The following is a 20,246-nucleotide window of genomic DNA, read 5'->3' as shown; positions in this document are numbered from 1 at the left end:
GCCATTGTTAAATGAGGATTGCAAATTATTGAGTCTTAGTGGCTTGCAAGCAGGCCAGGAGGCAGGTAAGGCCTGGGACAAGGGGCGGCATAAGCATAGCAGGCCTGGGGGTGGCTTCTGCCAGATGGCAGACGGTGGAAGTTACTGATCAGAATGACCTGTGACCAGGGAAGGCTGCAAATGGCAATCATGTAACTATGGGATGCTGTAACCCAGATCGCAATCATGCGACTACTGCAATACCAGAATGGCTGGAATTCTGAGGACCAGTCATAAGTATTACTTGTTCAGCAGTCATAACTTTGAATGGTTGCTAAATGAGTAGTCACTAAAGGAGGATTACCTATATTTATCATCTGCCCTGATCACAAAGAAGCCTGGCAAGCACAGAAGTTTATAAATAAACAAAACAAAAGTAATAACATAACAGCAACATCTGTGATAGTTTTTTATGATTTTCCAAACAAAAGCATGTTGGAACAATTTTCCTCTTAAGTGTTTTTAAAAGATCAGTAATATCACGGCTACCTAAATGTCTGGGGTAAAGGTGTCCCACTAGTTGGATGCTACAATTGGTACCCTCTTTCACTTTAAGAATACTGAATAACAGAGTTGGAACGGACCTTAGAGGTCTTCTAGTCCAACCCCCTGCTCATGTAGGAAACCCTATACCATTTCAGACAAATGGTTGTTCAATCTCTTTTTAAAAACTTCCAGCGTTGGAGCATTCACAACTTCTGGAGGCAAGTTGTTCCACTGTCAGGAAATTTCTCCTTAGTTCTAGGTTGCTTCTCTCCTTGATTAGTTTCCATCCATTGCTTCTTGTTCGACCTCCAGATGTTTTGAAAAATAGGTTGACCCCCTCTTCTTTGTGGTAGACACAGCTATCATGTCATCTCTAGTCCTTGTTTTCACTAGACTAGACATAGCCAATTCCGGCAACTAAATCTACTTCTGGCTCTGATGGTGTCCATTCAATTCATATGAAAAGGATGCATAGGTATATCTTCAAAACGTTTTAGATGTACCCCTGCCTCTATGTTTTAATCAAACAAATATCACAGTTATTCCGAAATCAAACAGGGACTACTGTATGTCCTAATTATACAACTATTTCCTGCATTGTAGATTACAGAGTATTCTTTCTACAGAACTATTAAGTTTCAGACAGAAAGTATCAGATCCTTAAATGATGTTTTTGCTTTATTTCAACACACATAAGACCCATCAGTTATAATTTCTTTCGAAGCTGAAAAAGCCTTCGATATGACTTAAATATTTTGAATCAGTATGATCCATACATCTATAAATCTCAAGTAATTATTAACACTGTATTTTCACTTTAAATTTATGTTGAAGTATGAATGAAATGTGACCTTTTTCTCTGTTTCTCTTTATTTTGGTTTTAGAACTCCTGACTTTTCAATTAGAAATAGTGCACAGGATGTTATCATATGCTGATATTTTATGTTTTATAGATAGACCAAAATGTTTTTTTAGCTTTATGTCATGAATTCCTAAATGTGAAATCTGGATTGGTTACTTTGTTAATTGGATTAATTCAAACTTGCTGTACATGTGTAATATTTTTTTAAAAAAAATAAGGATAAAGGTGACCTTTTTCTCCTTGACATCAGACTTTCCAAGAGTCATTTCATTAGGTAAAACTGAACTATCCTCATTCTGATGTAAATGAAAGAAGTTTTAAAGATCTAGAATTCCTTTGAGTATTTTGGTAAGCTAAAATATGTTTAAGATGAATTTAGTTTCAAGATTTATTTCTATTTTTAGACTCCTGCTCACATTTATTCCATCACATTACGTAATCAAGTTCACAAGATACTGCATTCCTTTTTTTTGAAAAGACACCCCATTAAATTTTACCTACATAAATCACAATTATCTCATGAGAGCAATGGATTTATCTTCCTATGTTTTCAGGCTTGCTGTTCAGCATCAGCCTAGTCTCAATTACTGAGGTAATTTTCTGATAACACCAAAAAAGGAAGGTATACAATAATAATTTATTAACTTGTATGCCATCCAAGTGTCCAACTCTTAATGATTCTGAATGACTCACAATGATCAAGCAAAGAACTGCAATAAAATAAACTATAAAAAAATAAAAATAAAATATGGCATGCATGATGAAGCAAGGAATCTTACTCTCCCTTGCCAAAGTAGTCAGCCAGATTTCCATGCCTCTTATAAACCACACTGAGGAGGGACCAACCAAATTGTTCCTGAGAAAAGGTGCTGCTACAGAGAAATGCACTTTCAGGCTCCTGATAGGTGACATTTTAAAATCAAAACAACCAACTCTGTGGGATGAAATTGTCTGGAACAATGCTATGGGATACAGATGGTCCTGCAACAGGCCCTATGACAGGTAGAGCTTCAAGGGAAACAACCAGCATGTTGAATTGCACTTGGAAGTAAACTGGCAACCATACTTGTGAGGTACAGGTGGCACATGGGTATACTGAGGAGTGCTCATTACTGCTCATGATGCCACATTCTGAGCAGTTTAATGCTTCCAGGTGGTCTTCAAGGACAGCCCCATCTTGAGCGCATTACAGTAGTTTAGCTAAAAGGTAACCAGGGTACGAGTGATTATCTGTAAGCCCCACCCCCACCCGGGCCAATCTAGCAAAGGGTGTATTTGATGTACCTAACAGAGGTATGCAAAGGCCTTTCTGGCCACAGCTGACAGCTGCTCTTTGTGCAAGACCTGTAAATCCAGGAAGATACTCAGAGAGCACGGCAATCTTGAAGGGGAATGTACTTTCCCATCTAAGGTCAACCTCCAGATCTGGGTGCCCAAACATTCACAACCATTCAGTCTTGCTAGGATAGAAGTCAGAGGCAGTTCCCCCTGGATCATCCAAACCTGGTCAGCCTCCAAGCACTGGGATGGCACCTTGACAGCCTCATTTATATCACCGGTTTTAAGATATAATTGGGTATCATCAGCGTGCCATAATTGTATTGAATTTCAATTCAGTAAGATCACAAGTCTGCCGAAATAATTTAGTTGCAAAGTTAAAAGTATAATTACAGAAATGAAAAGTAAATCTAACTACTATAAGAAAAATACGTGACACTGAAAAAAAATTGTATCACTCTTGCAGGATCCAATCTGGGTTGGTCACTGGGTCAGTCACATTCCGTTAGAGAGATGTTCCCTGAGGATGGGCTCCAGCATGGGTCCGAAAGCTCGGAAGACTGAACTTCTGGTCCCGGTGATCGACTCAGTTTGGATCCTGCAACTAATATCCTAGGACACCTATACAGTATTTGCCTTCATTCATGTATCTCTCTTGTCATTGCCAATAACATCCAAGTAAGAAAGAACAATTCATTTCCCTCTAGTCTGCCATGAGCACTCAAGGTTTCCCTTTGTGTTACAGAACAAACAACTTGGTAAATGTGGTAAACAAAAGCAACAGAAAATAGTTCAGTCAGCAAAATTTCAAGACAGAGGAGGAATGGTTAGCAGAAGTGGTTAAACTGAAAAAAGAGGGCGTTCTGGTTTTCTTTCTATTTCTGTTTAATCATTTCCTTAGAGAGAGTGAAATTTCTCTATTCATCATTTCTATTTACAAGTTTATAGGCTTGCAAATTGGTTTTCTAACCTTTCTTTGGTGCCATCCATCTGGTGATGACATAGGTGATCTCACAACTTTCAAATACTATTTTATGCCCAATATTCCTGAAAGTTACTGGCATTTCATTCCAAATTTCCACTTACTATTGCTGGACTTCAGATCCCGGTGGATAATAGGAACAATTGCTTCCTCATGGAGATAGTTCATTCCTTCAGCAATCTGGACAGCCCAGTTCACCAGAATGTCTGGTGGAATCCTTTTACCAGAAAGCACTCTATTTAATGAGCCTCCACGGGCAAACTCCATTATCAGGCAAAGGTTTGGTTCCTTTAAACATACACCTTTCAGGGCAATTATGTTGGGATGTTTTAGCATAGCAAAGAGCTTGGCTTCTTGATGGACATTCTCGATGGCTTCACTGATGTCTTCATCTGGATCATAGCGAGCTGCCTTGACAGCAACTTCCTTTCCAAACCAAATTGCACGGTAAACTTTCCCAAAACCTCCTAGGCCAATAATTTCCTCCAGAATAAGCTCTGAGAAGTCAATCTCCAGCACTAGGATACAAAATGAAAATATCTCAGTTCCACAAAGATGATTTAAGATAGTAATTACTATCAGCACCATTCATTTACTGATATGATTTAACCTTGACTTTTTTTAGATAAGGGACTGCTGAAATACTTACCTAGTAGAAATATGAGTCAGCTCATTTTGCACCCTTATCACTGCTAGAAATACTCAAAAAATATTAAATCAATATTGTGAATGTGTCTGAAAAGGCAGACTTAATTTAAATCAAATATAACTGAATCACTGCTCAGAAAAACGTATTTTAATCATTAAAATCACAATGCAAATTACTTCCCAGGAAGATGTTTTATATCATCATGTTCTAATAAGACTGCAATATCGTACCTGAAGAATGAAGATTTTATTATGGGTAAACATTTTGTTTTAAAAGGTAGATGCATTCTTGCCAATCTTCCTGATCTTTAGTTGGTGCCTTAAGATCTATGGCTTTAATCTCAGTTTTCAGTAATGGCAATGCAGGTTGCGGATTCTGGACCCTGAAATCCACCCAACCGAGGGAAGACAAGTTAGGGAAAAGTGGACCATGCATTAGGTAGCAATTGCTTATACTATTTTTTTTCTGACTAATTTTAATTAGTTGCCCTGCTTCTGAAAGGTGAATGCAGTAACAAAAGAGTAAGACAAAGGCCACTCTTTTGAAAACAGCAAATTCCACATTTTGGGCCAAGAGGACCGCTGGTTTGAAAGGGGGTCAAAGAGACCATCTACATTAAGATTGAACAACCTTCTCTCAACACAGGGGGAGGGGTATGACACTACCTATCTCCTGTTTACAACACAGTCCCTTCAGCAGTTCCAAGAAGGTTCCACACCCATTTGCACTATTCAGGTGACCCTGAGGGCACAGATTAACGTCCCATGATCTCAACGACTCTCCCAAACAGTGCTAGTGACCAGATGATTGCAAGGAATATAAATCCTTCCATTCTCCACCATTCATTCAGAAATTTACCTTCTAAAACATGTTTTTTTTGTTATAAGCTATCCTACATAAAAGTATTCAGATCAATTTTCGGGAAAGAACAGAGCCCAGAACAAGGGCTTTTCCTTTGCTGTTGATCATATATTCCAACTTTGCACTGAAAACTTTCTGAAATAATTCTGATGAGAATTTATTTCACACTCATTCTTTATGTGTATTGCATTCACCCTAAAGGATTATGCTAACGCAACAATATACTGTATGCCACTGTTAAATATCCACTTAACAGTGTCATATGGTATACTGTTGTGTTAAAAGAGATTATCAAGGTTCCCTATTACTCTTTCAATATAAGAAGCATATTTATTTTTTTTATTTTTATTTTAATTCCATTTATATCCCGCCCTTCTCCGAAGACTCAGGGCGGCTTACAAGCTTAGCAGTAGCCTTCATTCTATGTATATGCCTGCTTATTAGGGCTTTCACACACACCCCAAGCGGCATTATTACAAAGTCAGCTTATTGCCCCCAACAATCTGGGTCCTCATTTTACCTACCTCGGAAGGATGGAAGGCTGAGTCAACCTTGAGCCTGGTGGGATGCGAACCTGCACTAATTGCAGGCAGCTGGTGTTACTTAAGGAGGCATTAGCCCACTGCTCCACCATATTGAAATATGAAACACTTTTTAAAAACTTTAAGATGGGCCAGCCACTCTCTCTTATCTCAACCCACCTCACAAGAGTGTTTTGTGGAGAAATTAGGAGGAGGAAGGAGTATTAGGTGAAGGCAATAGTATTAAGAACAGTCTATTTATATTTTACTTTTCCCTATTACAAAGGCTCAAGGCAGCTTACATTTTAAAGCCACAGTTGCATGTCTGGGTTATACAACTGTACTGTACTCCTTATGGGTATATCCCTGACAAACCTCTGCAAACCTATAAACAGGAACCCAGAGTCAAAACACAACAGAGTCATATCAGCTGCATTGGTTTGCACTGTGTTTCCAATCTAAATTTCAAGGGCCACTTCTTACCTTCAAAATCTAAATACTTTAGTTGATGCCCAGATATCTGAATTATTCTTCTCTGCACAAATTTACTCATATGCTAATGACACCAGAAGAGGCTATGCCATGTAAGATGGGACACATGATTGGATACTGATGACAGTGAAGTTGAAATGAAGAAGCTTGCTAAATGAGAGCTCAGTTTTCCATGTAATACATGTGTGAGCATCAGGAAGGGCAAGTTCATCTTACTGGTGATAAGGAAGGTATCTTATGGCATCATTTGTTTTGAGATATAGCATTATAATATTTGTATGTTGTTCTACTTTTCTGGCTGATAGCCTTCAATTAATACTGTAATTCCACCACAAAAAGAATATATTCTTAATTTTTCATAGGAATTTTATAAACATGCAAATAATAAAGACTACGGACTGCTGTTCAAATTATGCTCCAAATAATTCCAAGGAAGTCTAAAAGCAGGTACTATTATTTATTTAATTAGATTTATATCATTCCATCTTATATACAGGACTTTGGGGCACCAACCATTAAAATAGGATAAAAACAGAATAAAAATACTGTCATGAAATAAAAACACAAATAACATAAAAATAGCCACTGAGAAACTCATAGCAAATTTCCTTTTATATTCACTTGCTGGAATTGAAAAATACCAATTTTAAGCATAAGATCAATTTTGAAAAGTAAAAATAAAGATACAATTTAACATGATTAATGTACAAGGCCTATATTATATCCTTGACACTGAAATATTGGGAAGATTGGCTAATAATTTTCCTAATAACTTTTACTGAAATGTTACAATGACAAGAAGTAAACACTGCCTTTGAAAGCCAACACCAGTCATCTTGTTCACCCCAATCTGGATTCTTGGACAAGCAGTGTGATGACCAATTTGCTGAGGACAAATGATTTAAAGAATGATTTAGCCAAATTTATAAGAGAATTAGACAAATTCACTTACAGCTGACAATGAAGCTATAAAAGTGACAGGTAGCTTCTGTATTTAGAATCATTTATATATAGTAAAGGAACCAGCAGTTAAGACATATGCTGGTAGTATTAACTCCCAAAATTCAAGTACTTATTAAAGAAGAAGGGCAGCATATTAGTTACTACAATTCATGCAGTTCATCTAATGAAGACCTATCACTATTGAAATATCAATGAATAAAAGCAAATAGTAGGATTCTGAAAAACTTTAGAAGTCCAAATAGTCATATGAATGTAATGTTAAAAGCCACTGAACTAGGAAACATCTTTAGCAACTGAAATAATAAGTTAGGATCTTTAAGTTTAACTTAAGTAGAAAAAAGAAACAGCTGAAATTATAGTTATGAATTCTCTATTGAAAAAGCTTAAACATGCTTAAACTTCCTGCATATTTTTTACTAATTAAAAGGAGTGAAATTTTTCATTTCATTTAAAATTATTGTTCTTTTCACCAATGTACCGTAGGTCATAAGGATACTTTAATTTTATGAACAGAAAATTGAGGTTCTGAATTAATGGGTGCTGAATGGACAGCTCCTTTGATGATAACAAAACGTTTGCTAAACTTCTCAACAGCAATCTGAAGCATATGTTTTTTGTAGACTAAAAAACTTTTAATGATTACTGTAATTTATAAATTATACAGGATTTTTTTAAAGGTTAAGAGAAGAGCTATGTATATATTGTATATACACAGAGAAAGATGTACATTTGGAAACATATAGGCTTTACTCTCAGTACCATAGGGCTCTCAGCTATACACTACTGGTTAAGAAAAAAGGCAATATAAAGAATGCACCTTTGCAAGAGAATAAATAACAAAGGCTACTCACTGCAATTGCATAAACATTTAATAATAATTTAATTTAATAATTTGATTTCTATACCGCCCTTCTCCCGAAGGACTCAGGGCGGTGAACAGGGCAATACACAATAAAAAACCGAATACAAAAATTAAAAAGCCATTAAACATCATGCCCATAAAATCAATACATATTAAAATTAAAACTAATTTTAAAAACCCAACCCCATCCCGTCAGACCAGGCCAGCTTGTTCAAAAAAGAATGTTTTGAGATCGCGCCGGAAGGAGCGAAGGTCGGGGGCCATCCGGAGCTCGACCGGTAAGCGGTTCCAAAGGTCTGGCGCACCCACAGAGTCTAAAACTGGCTTTATGCCAAATCATCTCTGTATGGTTAAACTAAATTCTCCAGCTTTGATTATTTGACTGTGTTTTCTGATGATTATGTTACTAGGTTAGAGATTTAAACTTTTGTGTAGTCAAAAGGAGTTGGTAACCAAATACATATTTCTGACTAGACTTTTGACTGTATTTCTGTGTATGAAAAGAACAGCAAGATTATACTGCATCAGTGTAGAAATATTGTTTAAACATAAAAAGGGGCTTACGGGTCATTATTTATGAAACTTAGCTTCTATTTTTTTTATTTTATATTATGCATTTTATTGTTTTTATCTATTTGATTGTAAGCCATCTAAAGTTGTCTATGTGAGGTGGATGCTATGTAAATAAAAATCCTGTAACTTAACTTTTGTCAGTTGCAGTCAGATCAATTTTACATATGTAAGAACTGAGTAGCTACAATTGAAAACAGATGGTTTTGTATCATTGGAAAGTGCCACATATAAGATTCTATTTTTCCCCCTAACACATTACCAATTATAATGCTACTAGTAAATGGTCTCAAAGCAACACTGTGCATATTCTTTCCCACAGAAAGGCAAAGGGACAAAGAAGAACTTTGTTTATTGCTGCTTTCTTTAGGACCAGATGGATCTCAAAACCAAAATGAGGCAGCAGTGTCAAAATTACTGTGGTTTCCTTTTTTCAGATTATTCACTATTCCCTTTTGAGGTGGATATGAACGAACCTTTATTGTCAAAGTACAACCATGTATACATTAAGTTTCCCATATATTGTATTTTTAATCTCTATTTTATCTTGAAAATGTTTAAGCTGTAAGAATGAAATAATTTCCAAAATTAGAATTTCAAAAGGAAAGAAAAATGCCAGGTCTAACATTCTTTATCAATAAAGTATAACAGTAATCCAAAAATACTGACTATTCCAAACAAGACAAGTTAACAGTTTGTACTGAATTTTGCTCTGTTAACCCATTTCAGTTGTGGCCACTTGTTTACAAGGAAATACTACAAAAGTAGCCCGACAGAAAAAATCTTGGAACAAAAATCTAGATAAAAAGCATAAATGCCCTTTGCTGAAGTTTCTAAGTAGAGCAAGCAAAAAACTGAACAGTTCAGTTTTTATTAAACTTTTAGTGGTTATTAAAATAGCCTCTAAAAAGCACATTGAACCGAACCAGGTCCTTAGTGAGATTTAAACAAATTGGGCATAAAGAGTATGGAAGTTACGGAGGAAGAAAACAATGATCTATAAGAGCACTGATGTTACCTAGTTTGGGTAATGAAACATTTGTAAGAAAACAACCAAGCTTAGAGAATACCAAGTTTCCTTCAAAAAAATGACCCATTTAACAAGTAAAAGTACACTGCTGAAAAATGTTTCTCTCCTGACACAATTACACTCCTACACTGTTATTATTCTTTATTAAACTAGTATACCATCTGACACTCTGCAACACTGGTTGTTATTGTTGAGTGCAGAGTTTTCAGAGATGCAAGTTATACAGTAAAATGTACTTAGGTTGAATTACATGACCTAGTCTGAAGCAGTGGGGCATTGGATTATTTTATCTAGAACACATAACAAGAGGATGGAGAAGAATACGCAATTCTCCGAGTTTACTGGTATTCGGATCAAGAAAAAGGATAAAGTGTGTGTGTGTGGGGGGGAAGTGGTAAAACATCAATGGAATAAAATATAGCCACACCCCTTCCTCCTCCGGAAGTATCTTGATTGTCTTCTGCCAAACGTAAGCAAAATCACGTCTTTGCAGTCTCATTAAGATGGGAGAAGTGCCATCCCTGGATGAAGTTTCCAGACACGAGTCAAGCGGGTCACATTCCTACCGAACTGACAAAGCATGCAGCCTACACGCACGACCAGTCTACCCTTGACAAACTTCTTCAGCACAAGACAAACCCTTCCCCTGGGTCATAGCGCTGACCGGCAAAAGGGGCTTCCAGTGGTCGTCTGTATAGGCCAGGGGTCTTCAAACTTGGCCCTTTTATGACTTGTGGACTTCAACTCCCAGAATTCCTCAGCCGGCATGCCCAGCTGAGGAATTCTGGGAGTTGAAGTCCACAAGTCATAAAAGGGCCAAGTTTGAAGACCCCTGGTATAGGTTTATGCACTGGGGGAAAAAAAGGGGGGGTTCAGCCTCTCTCCAGGAGCCACAACATCCACAGGCATTAAACCCGGCGTTTAGCAGCGTAGGCATCTTCCTGAACTGCCCCCCACCACCACACACACACTCCCTTCCATCCCGGGCCCGCGCCCTCCCTTCTTACACTGGATGGCCGGAGTAGCAGGGTAGGAGGCCTGGAGATCCGATCTCCTCCCTTCCTGGAGGCAGAGGCGGCGGCCGCTGCCGTTGCCCGCGCTGCTGGTCACGTAGTTGCTGGGGAAGATGCCGACGCGCTGGTCAATCTGGCCCGTCCACCAGCCTTCGTCGCCGGACACCTGCGAGTCCCTGGAGAGCACCTGTACCACGTCGCCGGGACGCAGGCTCAGCTCGTCCTCGCCGCAAGCCTCGTACTCGAAGACCGCCGTCCAGAGGCCGGCCCCGTCCGCGCTGTCGCCCGAGGCCGCTGCTTCCGCCTTCCCCCAAGCGGGGCTGGCCGCCGCCGCCGCCGCCTCCCCTTCAGCCTCCCCCGGCAGCGGGGGCCGAAGGGGGCTGCGCGGGAGGAGAGGAGGAAGACGGACCGGCTCCTCCATTAGGGGGCAGGGCTGCCCGCGGGGAAAGCTGTCTCTTGCTCATGCGGCTGCCGGCTGCCGGTCAACCCTTGAGGGAACGCCGGAGCCGCGCCGCAGCCCTCCGCGGAGGAGAGACGCCGCCCAGCGGGCCCTCCACAGCCACATCGCGCTCCGCCAGGGCCGCCGACCGCACATCCTAAGCCACCTGATTGACCGGCAAGCTTGGAAGAGGGAGAGGGTGGAGCGTCCAGAAAAGCCCGCCTCCCCGACCGGTTATCCCTGGGCTCCCATTCGCTGTTACAACAGTCCTTCAAACTCCTCCCTTACCTGATTGAAGATCGGCGGCGCCTTAATGGCATCCTACCTCCCCGTAGCCCAGGGGTCGGCAACCTCGGCTCTTTTATGACTCGTGGACTTCAACTCCCAGAATTCCTGAGCCAGCTATGCTGGCTCAGGAATTCTGGGAGTTGAAGTCCACGAGTCATAAAAGAGCCGAGGTTGCCGACCCCTGCCGTAGCCTCTCCGCCTCCGCCTCCTTCACCACCACCACCATCCCCCCCCCTTTTTTTTCTTCCACAGCTGTCTCGCACGCGCTTTAAGTCCTCCTTCCTATTGGGCGGCTCCGCAACGTTCCCTTGGATCGGATTGAGCGGGAGCTCAAGTCCTGTCGTTGCTAGGTGAGAAGGCTGCCTTTTGCCTTCAGCGCGAGTTCATTGCTTGCGAATGAATAGGCGTGGATCGAGGGTCTCCTTATCCTGACTAATTACGGAGTTCTCCGGTTCGACTTATGTTGTGTAGGATTCGGAAGTGCCAGTTGTGTCTGCTAGACATGCAGAATGGCCTTATGTTGGGCATCTTTTGTTTTTCAAAGCAGCCTTTTGGCTCTGTCCCTTCCCCGTTTCTGGCAACTAGGTGGGATTACCTGCCTTTAAAGAAACTAGTTACAAAATTGAGCTGGGGCTGCATGCGACCACCAAAATACTAATTTTTGAACTAATTGCCCCTGTCAGTGTATTTCCAAGGCCACTTTACCGTGTATAATTTAAAAACAAAGTCTTGTCACTATTATTCTCTCGTTGCAATTCAACTGTATTACCATCACTAGAAAAAAGCATATAAGCTTTGTAGCAAATGTAAATAGAGAAATGGATCCTAATAAAAATGTGGCTTTTGGTTTATTCAAATCAGTTTTCTGAGTTCTGATGGCATACCTTTCCTAGCAAGCTACTACAATGATCTTAAATACAAGCAAGATTGCTGCCTTCCTAATACTAGCATGGCATTTCAAGCCAATGTAGCAATTTGTTTCCTGCAGTAGGAAAATGAGGGTTGTTCGAGTTTAGATTATCTCAGTGGAATATTTTTCTATGTTGCTAACTGTGCCTTGTTAGCCTGTGAGTAATTATACTGAGTAAATTATGGGATATCTTTCATGTTGAACAAATCAACCAAGTATATGTTGATCAGTAAATCATGATTAGGGTACCATGGCTTAGTATCACAAATAACTTTAAATTCCTGTTAGATGAGCCACATGGTAGAGAAATGGGACTGAAAAACACAAAGAAAAACAGTGAGTGATTCTGTTTGCATGGCACTAAATGACAATTCAGACACATATTAGTTTTTTTTATTTCAATCCTAGTGATCTTCATGATTAATTGTATTATATTAATCTGGAAGAATCAATAAAAAGCAGGTGAATGTAACAGTGGGTGACAAAACCAGAGAAAAAAATAAGGTACTGCAAACCCAAGACCCATTCACTTATGGATGTTATAACATGAGTTGTTATAACACGGGTAGTGATGGGAGCACCCCGATACTCCCATATTACACCCCTCCTGCGTGAGCTGCATTGGCTACCGGTTGCCCTCCGGGTGAGATTTAAGGTGCTGGTACTTACCTTTAAAGCCCTACATGGCTTAGGACCGGGATACTTGCAGGACCATCTGCTGCCGGGAACGAATTCCCATCGCCCAGTACGCTCACACAGAGAAGGCCTCCTCAGGGTACCGTCGGCTAGACAATGTCGACTTGCGACCCCCAGGGGAAGAGCCTTCTCTGTGGGAGCGCCAGCCCTGTGGAACCAGCTCCCCCCTGAGCTTCGGATGGCCCAAGATCTCCAGTCCTTTCGCCGCGGCCTCAAAACACTCCTTTTCCACCTGGCTGACCTGGACTGACAGGGATTTTAATTATGTTTACAATTTTAACTCTAATCTTTAATTTATTTCAATTTTTAATTTTAATTTACTGTACAGAGACCTTTAATTTTTGTTGTTGTTAGCCGCCCTGAGTCCCTCGGGAGATAGGGCGGGATATAAGTCCCATTAATAAATAAATAAATAAAATAAATAAATTTACTATTACTGAAACAAAACTGCACTTGTTTCCAACATACATGTATTGCAGCTAGCATTGTCTAAATCCATGATTTATTAAACCATTGTTTACTGGATTAACTCCGAAGCATTGACACACAGATTGATCCAAAAATAACTGTTCTTCCTGACTTTGCATAACACACTGAACTAGCAATTAACTACATTGTAGTTTAGCATGTGTACAACACAGTAATTATGTTTTGTAAATTTTATAAGTCACCTTTTATTCTAAGTGCAAATATCTGGAGCTTTCCCATTCATTTTTATAAAAACTGTTCTATTAGTGTTAGACTATAATCAGATATCCAATATTTTATCAGTATATTTTGAGTCTAATTCATGCTGGCTTCTATGACATGTCCAATGATTATGTCCACCAAAAGAAATTGCAACAATGACAAAATAGATTTTCCTGTCCCTGACAACCTCCAGATGGCAGGATAAAGCAGCATACTTATCCTGCCGGTCTTATCTTGAGGTACAGCTGTGTGTCGGAAATGTGCTGATCAGATCTATCCAAATGGATAAATGGTTGCTCCCAACAGCAGGACTGAATTCTGTGGTACCCATTCTACTCCAGAGTGAGAGATCAGATCTTAAGCTTGATCATTCTTCCCCTACAATTACCCTATTTGTATTATATTCCAAATCTCATAAAATCTAATCATATTCATAAACTTAACTGTATTTCATATATAGTTATTTTAAATTTAGTTAAATAAGTTTTGAAAAACATTACTGAGCATGAAATTATATTTTTCCTCTCATTGTAATAGATTTGGGGGCCAAACCAGAAGCAACTTGGATATCTTGTGCTTTACAAAATATACCTTCCTTAACGCTAAGCAAAAAGAGGAGACTACTGCTCCCAAAATCTTCTAAACCAAGTACCATTAAATCACATGTTCAGTTTAGAACACTGAGCATCAGTACGTTTTTATTGTATTCAAACTTTGAATTCAAAAATCTTAGAAAGATTTGACAGGAACTTGATGGTCAAATATCTCTACCTAATTTCTAGTGAAAAGTTATCAATCATGATTGGGCTTGGAACCATATACAATTTGTAAGCTAGATGAGCCTATATATCAGCATATTACTTGTAGTACTTTAAAAAAACAGCAATTATTTTCCTTCAACTAGATTAGTAAAAAAAATTGTCTCCAATGTTGTACATGACCAACAGATGGCAGCACTGATTCACCCAAAGCTCTTTAGTATCTGTTCTTTCACTTGAATTGAAGAATTGTTGGGGTTATTCATGAAATGAATGCTTGTAATGAGTATTCCTCAGTATGCTTTAAGCAACCCACTATGAGACTGAGGTTTTAACTGCTCAAGGAATCCCTCCAGTTTGATTCACAATTGAACACAGGTAGTTTATGGAAAGCCATGGCAAATCTAGACAGCACACTGCCAACAAAAGTGCATATAGTCAAGGCTATGGTCTTCCCAGTTGCAATGTATGACTGTGAAAGTTGGACTATAAGAAAGGCTGAGTGCCAAAGAATTGAGGCCTTTGAACTATGGTGCTGGAGAAGACTCCTACAAATCCCTTGGACTGCAAAGCGATCAAATCAGTCAGTCCTAGAGGAGATCAACCCTGACTGCTCTTTAGAAGGCCAGATCCTAAATCTGCCAGTTTATTTGGAATTACTTTTTCCAAGTGTGAAACTCCACACCTTTGTATTATCAAGCATAAAAGCATAAATTTATTTACATAAATAATGAAATTGTTTAATAATTTATACATTTCTCTGCATCTCACTTTTTGGTACAAATATATAAACTGATCTACATGCCTGTCTGTATTTCAGTCTTCTTTCATATTTGTTGACATAGAGCTGTTAACTTCCTCTTTGCTTATAATAACTCAATGGGTATTTCATCCCCATTTGGTGATCAAATGTCCTATTTGACAGCTAAAGAACTTTACTCAGATGAGGATTGGATAAAATATCCCAAGAAGTAGATCAATAGGCGCATAGATGAGCATAATAGATGTGCACAGGATATCCATTAATTCTAATATACCATCCCATCATTAATGGATTATAGCCAATTACCGCCACATACTTTACTGAGTAATGTCCTTTCTGAGCATTATTGCTACGCCATGCCATGCCATGCCATGCCATGCCATGAATAGTAAATCCTGGTGCACAAGTTCACATATGCCTAAAGTTTAATCTCTACTTTGACAATTTCAAGATTTCTTTTTCACACTTTTTATTATGTTATGTCCCTCTTTCAAACCTGGAAGCATTGGTGGTTGCATTACCTTGTGTCTGGCCATATAATTACCTCCAGATCTACTTATGCAAGTTCCCAAATAACTAAAGAAGTGCTTTAACTCTAGCCAAGTACAGGCTGTCTTTGGTAGCAATATAGAAATAATGTGCTATTTTGTTCCAAATGGAAAAGGGTCATTAGGTGGATTGATTTCCCTCATGCTCCCTGAGCCACTTCTTGGATGAATAGATTTTTAGGAAATAAGGATTTGTGAGAATTGCATGGGTGGGTAATTTTACTGTAGACCTCATTATGTAAAAAAAACAAACCAAAAACCCAGTTTCTACAGAATTGAAAGATCTGTATATGCTGAGATTTAAATCCCAAGATATTTTGCTTTCCTACCACCTTGTTGTAATGGACTGTTTGCAGTCTATTTGGTTGCTGAGAGTACACTGTTTTTTCAGGCATTGTCTTTTCTCAGTGGCAGCTCCTGCCCTTATTTGGGTAGATGGAACTCCACCTGCCCTTATGGATTCCTCTTAACTTCAGTCCTCCCCTTTGATTTTACTAATGAAGGTCACCCTACAAGGAGTTCCTGCTCTCATACAGTTCTAAAGCAGTGGTGGGATTCAGCCAGTTTGCACTTTAGCAGAATCAGTAGCTAATTTTTTGTTGCCCAGGCCCGGAATGGACTTCCGGAAGTGGCATCTACACAGAGAACCAGTTGTTCACGTATTTGAATCCCACCACTGTTCTAAAGTCAATGAAACTATTGAGCCTTCCTGTCAATCAAAGAAATGATGTATTTTTATTAACATCGTCCCACAGTTTGCAGCAAACTGCCATTTGTTTTTGGCTGGGGTTACACAATACCTTGAACAACAAATTAGTCAGCCATAATTTTGCCTAGCATGCCATACATAAGGCAAATCAGAACGCTGGCTTGAATAAATCATGGTTAATTACAGACAAATCGATACAGATCTGCTCTGTGAATCTTAGTAAATTCCAGACTATGCCCCACAGTAGATTTTAGAACAGTAATAAAAATATATATATAAAGCAGCACTAACATAAAATGGTTGTTTTTTGAAGATCGAATAAAGTGTAGGGGAAAGAGACTCTTGTTACTATGACACCAGGGACGCTTTCGGCTTTCCTGTTCTCGCAAGAATTGGCAATCCCGCGAGAAGGGACGAGGGGGAGTAACCTCTGAATAGCTCCCGGTCCCATCCTCTAGTCTAAAATCAAACTCGCGCTTTCACTAAAAGTTCCTCCTCGCCGTGTTGCTTTTCTCCAAAAGCAATGACAGTTTGGCACAGTAGTGTACCGCAGTACCGTGATTAAATCAGTGACCCACATCGCCCGATTTCATATTCGCAGCGGACTGGTAACTGCCTACCAACTCTTTACGTTGCCTTGCGCACAAGCTTTTTTTCCTTAAAAAGTGGTTTTTGGCAGTTTCCGACATTCCTTCGCATTTTAGCAATCCTCTAAGTGCCTTGGCCCCCATTCCCATACTTCCAGAAATGCTAACGGCTGGACGAGGCTCGGTAGAGAAGCCGGCCGATGCAATGCAAAGCAACGAGAGCGTTGGGGACAGAGGCTGTCCTGGTAAATCGACAGCCTTGCCCATAACTCGATTCTCTTGCAACCTAGCTTGCCAGGTGGCTGGGCCACTCCAGCGACATAAGTCAATATCTCGCAATTGTAGGGACATCAACGCAGGCTAAAAGACCAAACCAAAACCAACAGCGTTTGGGGCTGAAGGCAGCTCCAAGACCCTCCATCCCTGCTTCGTTCGCCAAAGGGCCGAGAATAAGCGTTTATTCCGCGCCCTCTCCCTTTGCGGTTCCGATTTCCCCCGCTCGCTCTTTTGCCTTCACTTGTGTGTGTGTGTGTGTGTGTGTGTGTGTTGGGGGGGGGGGCGGCGAGCTGGCGAAGCGATTCGGCGGCCGAGCCGAAAACGCCACCTCCGCCACCGATCTATCTTCCCGTTGCGCGCAGCGGGCGGAAAATCCAGCCCGGGCGCTGAGGTCGCGTCGACTGCCGCAAGGGTTGCCGGTCTATAGGCTGGCGGGCGGGCGGACGGGCGGTCCGGAGCCCGGACGTAAGATGGCGGCGGCGTTGACGGGGGTGTGGAGGAGGAGGAGGAGGGGAAGACGGAGGACGGGGGGGTGGCTCTTGTGGCTGTCGCGAGGCTCGGGCTGTGGAGGCAGCGGGCAGTTGTGCCCGAGCTCGCAGGACGGGTAGAGGGAACCGGGCTCGGGGCTGGCAGGAGCCGGGCTGGGGCCAGGCCGCCATGGGCTCCCAGTTGCTGCAGATCCTGCGCCAGGGCGTGTGGGCGGCTTTGAGCGGCGGCTGGTACCAAGACCCGCACCAGGGCGCCGGGGTCAACGCGTTGCACCTCTACCTGTGGGTCTTCCTGCTTGGCTTCCCTTTCACGTTATACATGGTGAGTGAGGGAGCCGGCCTGACACATCCCCCCCCCCTTGGCCGGGAGAGAAGGAAGGGAAGGGGGCTTTTCGGGCTTCAGCCTCGCCTTCAGATTGGGGGAAGCTACTGCCTTTGCCACCCGCGGAGCGTTCCCAGTCAGGTTGGGTTGGAGAGCCGCCTTTGAGACCGCCGTTGCCGCTCTCCCGCTGCTGCTTTTTACTGTATTTTGGAGGCGGAGGGCGTCGGAATAAAGGGCCGTTGCCTCCTTGTTCGGGTTAAACGCTAAGCTATTCAACTTGGGAAGAAAAGGGAGTCCAAAACTGACCACGGCTACTTAAAAACACAAACAGAAAAAAAGCTGCTTGTGGCGTGACCTCTTTCCTGTCGTTTGAAGCGGCGGATCCGTGGCTTTTTTGGCCTCATACGCTATGGATTTCTTCCCCCCCCCCCCGCCCAGGAAATGCTTTGTGTGGGAAGCCAATGTTCCTTTTGCGTGTCAAGCTGAATGGGGGGGGCAATCTTACACGTGGGGTGTTTTGATGAGAGTCCGTGTCCTCCAAATTCAGGATTGGTTGCAGCTTGTCAACATCTACAGTTGTTGAGCTTGTAGTTGTGAAGGACCAAGGATAAATAACTAAGGCTTAGGGCAGCGTTTCCCAACCTTAGGAATTTGAAGATGCGTGGACTTCAACTCCCAGAATTCCCCAGCCAGCTATGCTGGCTGGGGAATTCTGGGAGTTGAAGTCCACGCATCTTCAAGTTCCTAAGGTTGGGAAACACTGGCTTAGGGAGTCGGTCTGAAAGTACTGAAACAACAGCTGGGGAGGGAGGGAAGTGTTGGTGCTAATGTTCCACAATTGGACATGCATCCCTGTCTGTAGTGGGATAAGTAATTCCCCCTCTCTCTTTTTTTTTAGTAGAAATGCTACAGCTGGAGGTGCAATTAAATGATCATCAGACACTCTTCCCAGTGCTTATTTTATTCTTATTGATGCTGATGCATAATGTTAATTTAGTAGTTATTGTCTTGATTGGAAGGATGACAGAAGGCCACGTAGTATTTGAGGTCTGTTTGAATTATACGTTTCCGTAAAAACTTGAAGTCTTTGTGTGTACTGATTCAGAAAGCATACACTGTGGATGAAAGACTGCACAAGTTCGATAGACTACAGTATATATTTCTACTACAGTATGGTTTAAGCTACATACACTTGCGTTCTGTGGATTAATAAATGAGCTGATGAAGAGAGAGAATGAGATTCTCTTGCTGTAAACAAATAAAATCACTGTAACTTAAGAGCAGCCAGGTCATGTTATGGGAAAGCTACGAAATATTTCTTAGAATCACTTTTTATTTTTTTTTATGCATTTATTGTAATATCACTGATATTGGCCTATTGAAATCTAGATGTTGGTAGCCATAAACTGCTAATGGCATAAACAATTATGCAAATATTTTCAATAATTTAATTTCAGAAATAAATAATGAGCTGAAGAATTAATAGAACAGAATGGGAAATGAACATGCTAAATACTATTGCTGTCTCATTCCCCTTACCAAATTCAGTTCTGTCTAATGTAGGGGAAACTTTTTTTGTGAGTATGGTGTTGCCATGACAATCAGACATTATTGCACCTTATTCCTTGGAAATTCTAGTAAACATAAAATACCAGGGAAAAGCTGACTTGTGAAAGATTTATATTGTTCATCAAATAAGACTCTAGAGAGAATTGTGCATGAGGTTGCAACTAGAAGAATAAAATGAGGGCACACTACACAAACATCTTACAGTACTTTCTTGAAATTTCTTCCTCTCCAATCTCTCTGTGGGGAGGGGGAGGAAGCAAGTAATTTCTATAGACAATCTCATTTGTCTGATTTTTTTTTCCTGTAGTCAGTGTGATCACATTGCTTTCAGTGTGTAAAAGAGCACTTATGCACTTGTTCTCTTAAAATCCCACTCGAGTCTCCACTCTGCAATGGGAGGAGGTTGGCTTTATGTACTTGGGTATTCTAGTGAATGAGGTTGCCTTGCCCCTCACAGACCAAGGACACAGTCTGGGGTCCTCTTAGACCTGTGGTTAAGAGGGCTTTTGCACCATTCCTGGACCAGGAGACTGGTCACTATTGCTCGTTCCTTTGTGACCTCTGGTCATAATTTTTGCAATGTGCTCTACATTGG

At 40.9% G+C, this 20,246-nt stretch overlaps 2 protein-coding genes across 2 annotated transcripts in view; one reads left to right on the top strand and one right to left on the bottom strand.

Annotated features, from left to right (window-relative positions):
- MAP3K9 (mitogen-activated protein kinase kinase kinase 9) overlaps positions 1-11,029 on the bottom strand; it is a gene marked incomplete at both ends in the record, with an annotated part of 33,028 nt that extends 21,999 nt beyond the window's left edge. Inside the window, 2 exons of the mRNA XM_081326411.1 lie at positions 3,752-4,165; positions 10,603-11,029. Of these exons, the coding sequence (XP_081182537.1) occupies positions 3,752-4,165; positions 10,603-11,029 (841 nt within the window). The remainder of the gene's footprint in view (positions 1-3,751; positions 4,166-10,602) is intronic.
- A 6,771-nt stretch (positions 11,030-17,800) lies between these two features.
- Positions 17,801-20,246, top strand: part of PCNX1 (pecanex 1) — a 117,136-nt gene continuing 114,690 nt past the window's right edge. The window contains exon 1 of the mRNA XM_081315689.1: positions 17,801-18,082. Within this exon, the coding sequence (XP_081171815.1) occupies positions 17,930-18,082 (153 nt within the window). The 5' untranslated portion in view covers positions 17,801-17,929. The remainder of the gene's footprint in view (positions 18,083-20,246) is intronic.

This window comes from Vipera berus (genome assembly GCF_964194415.1).
Source record: "Vipera berus genome assembly, chromosome: 1".
In the NCBI taxonomy this organism is placed as follows: Eukaryota; Metazoa; Chordata; class Lepidosauria; order Squamata; family Viperidae; genus Vipera; species Vipera berus.
Note: the sequence above shows the minus strand (reverse complement) of the source record. Positions and strands in the feature narration are given on the sequence as shown.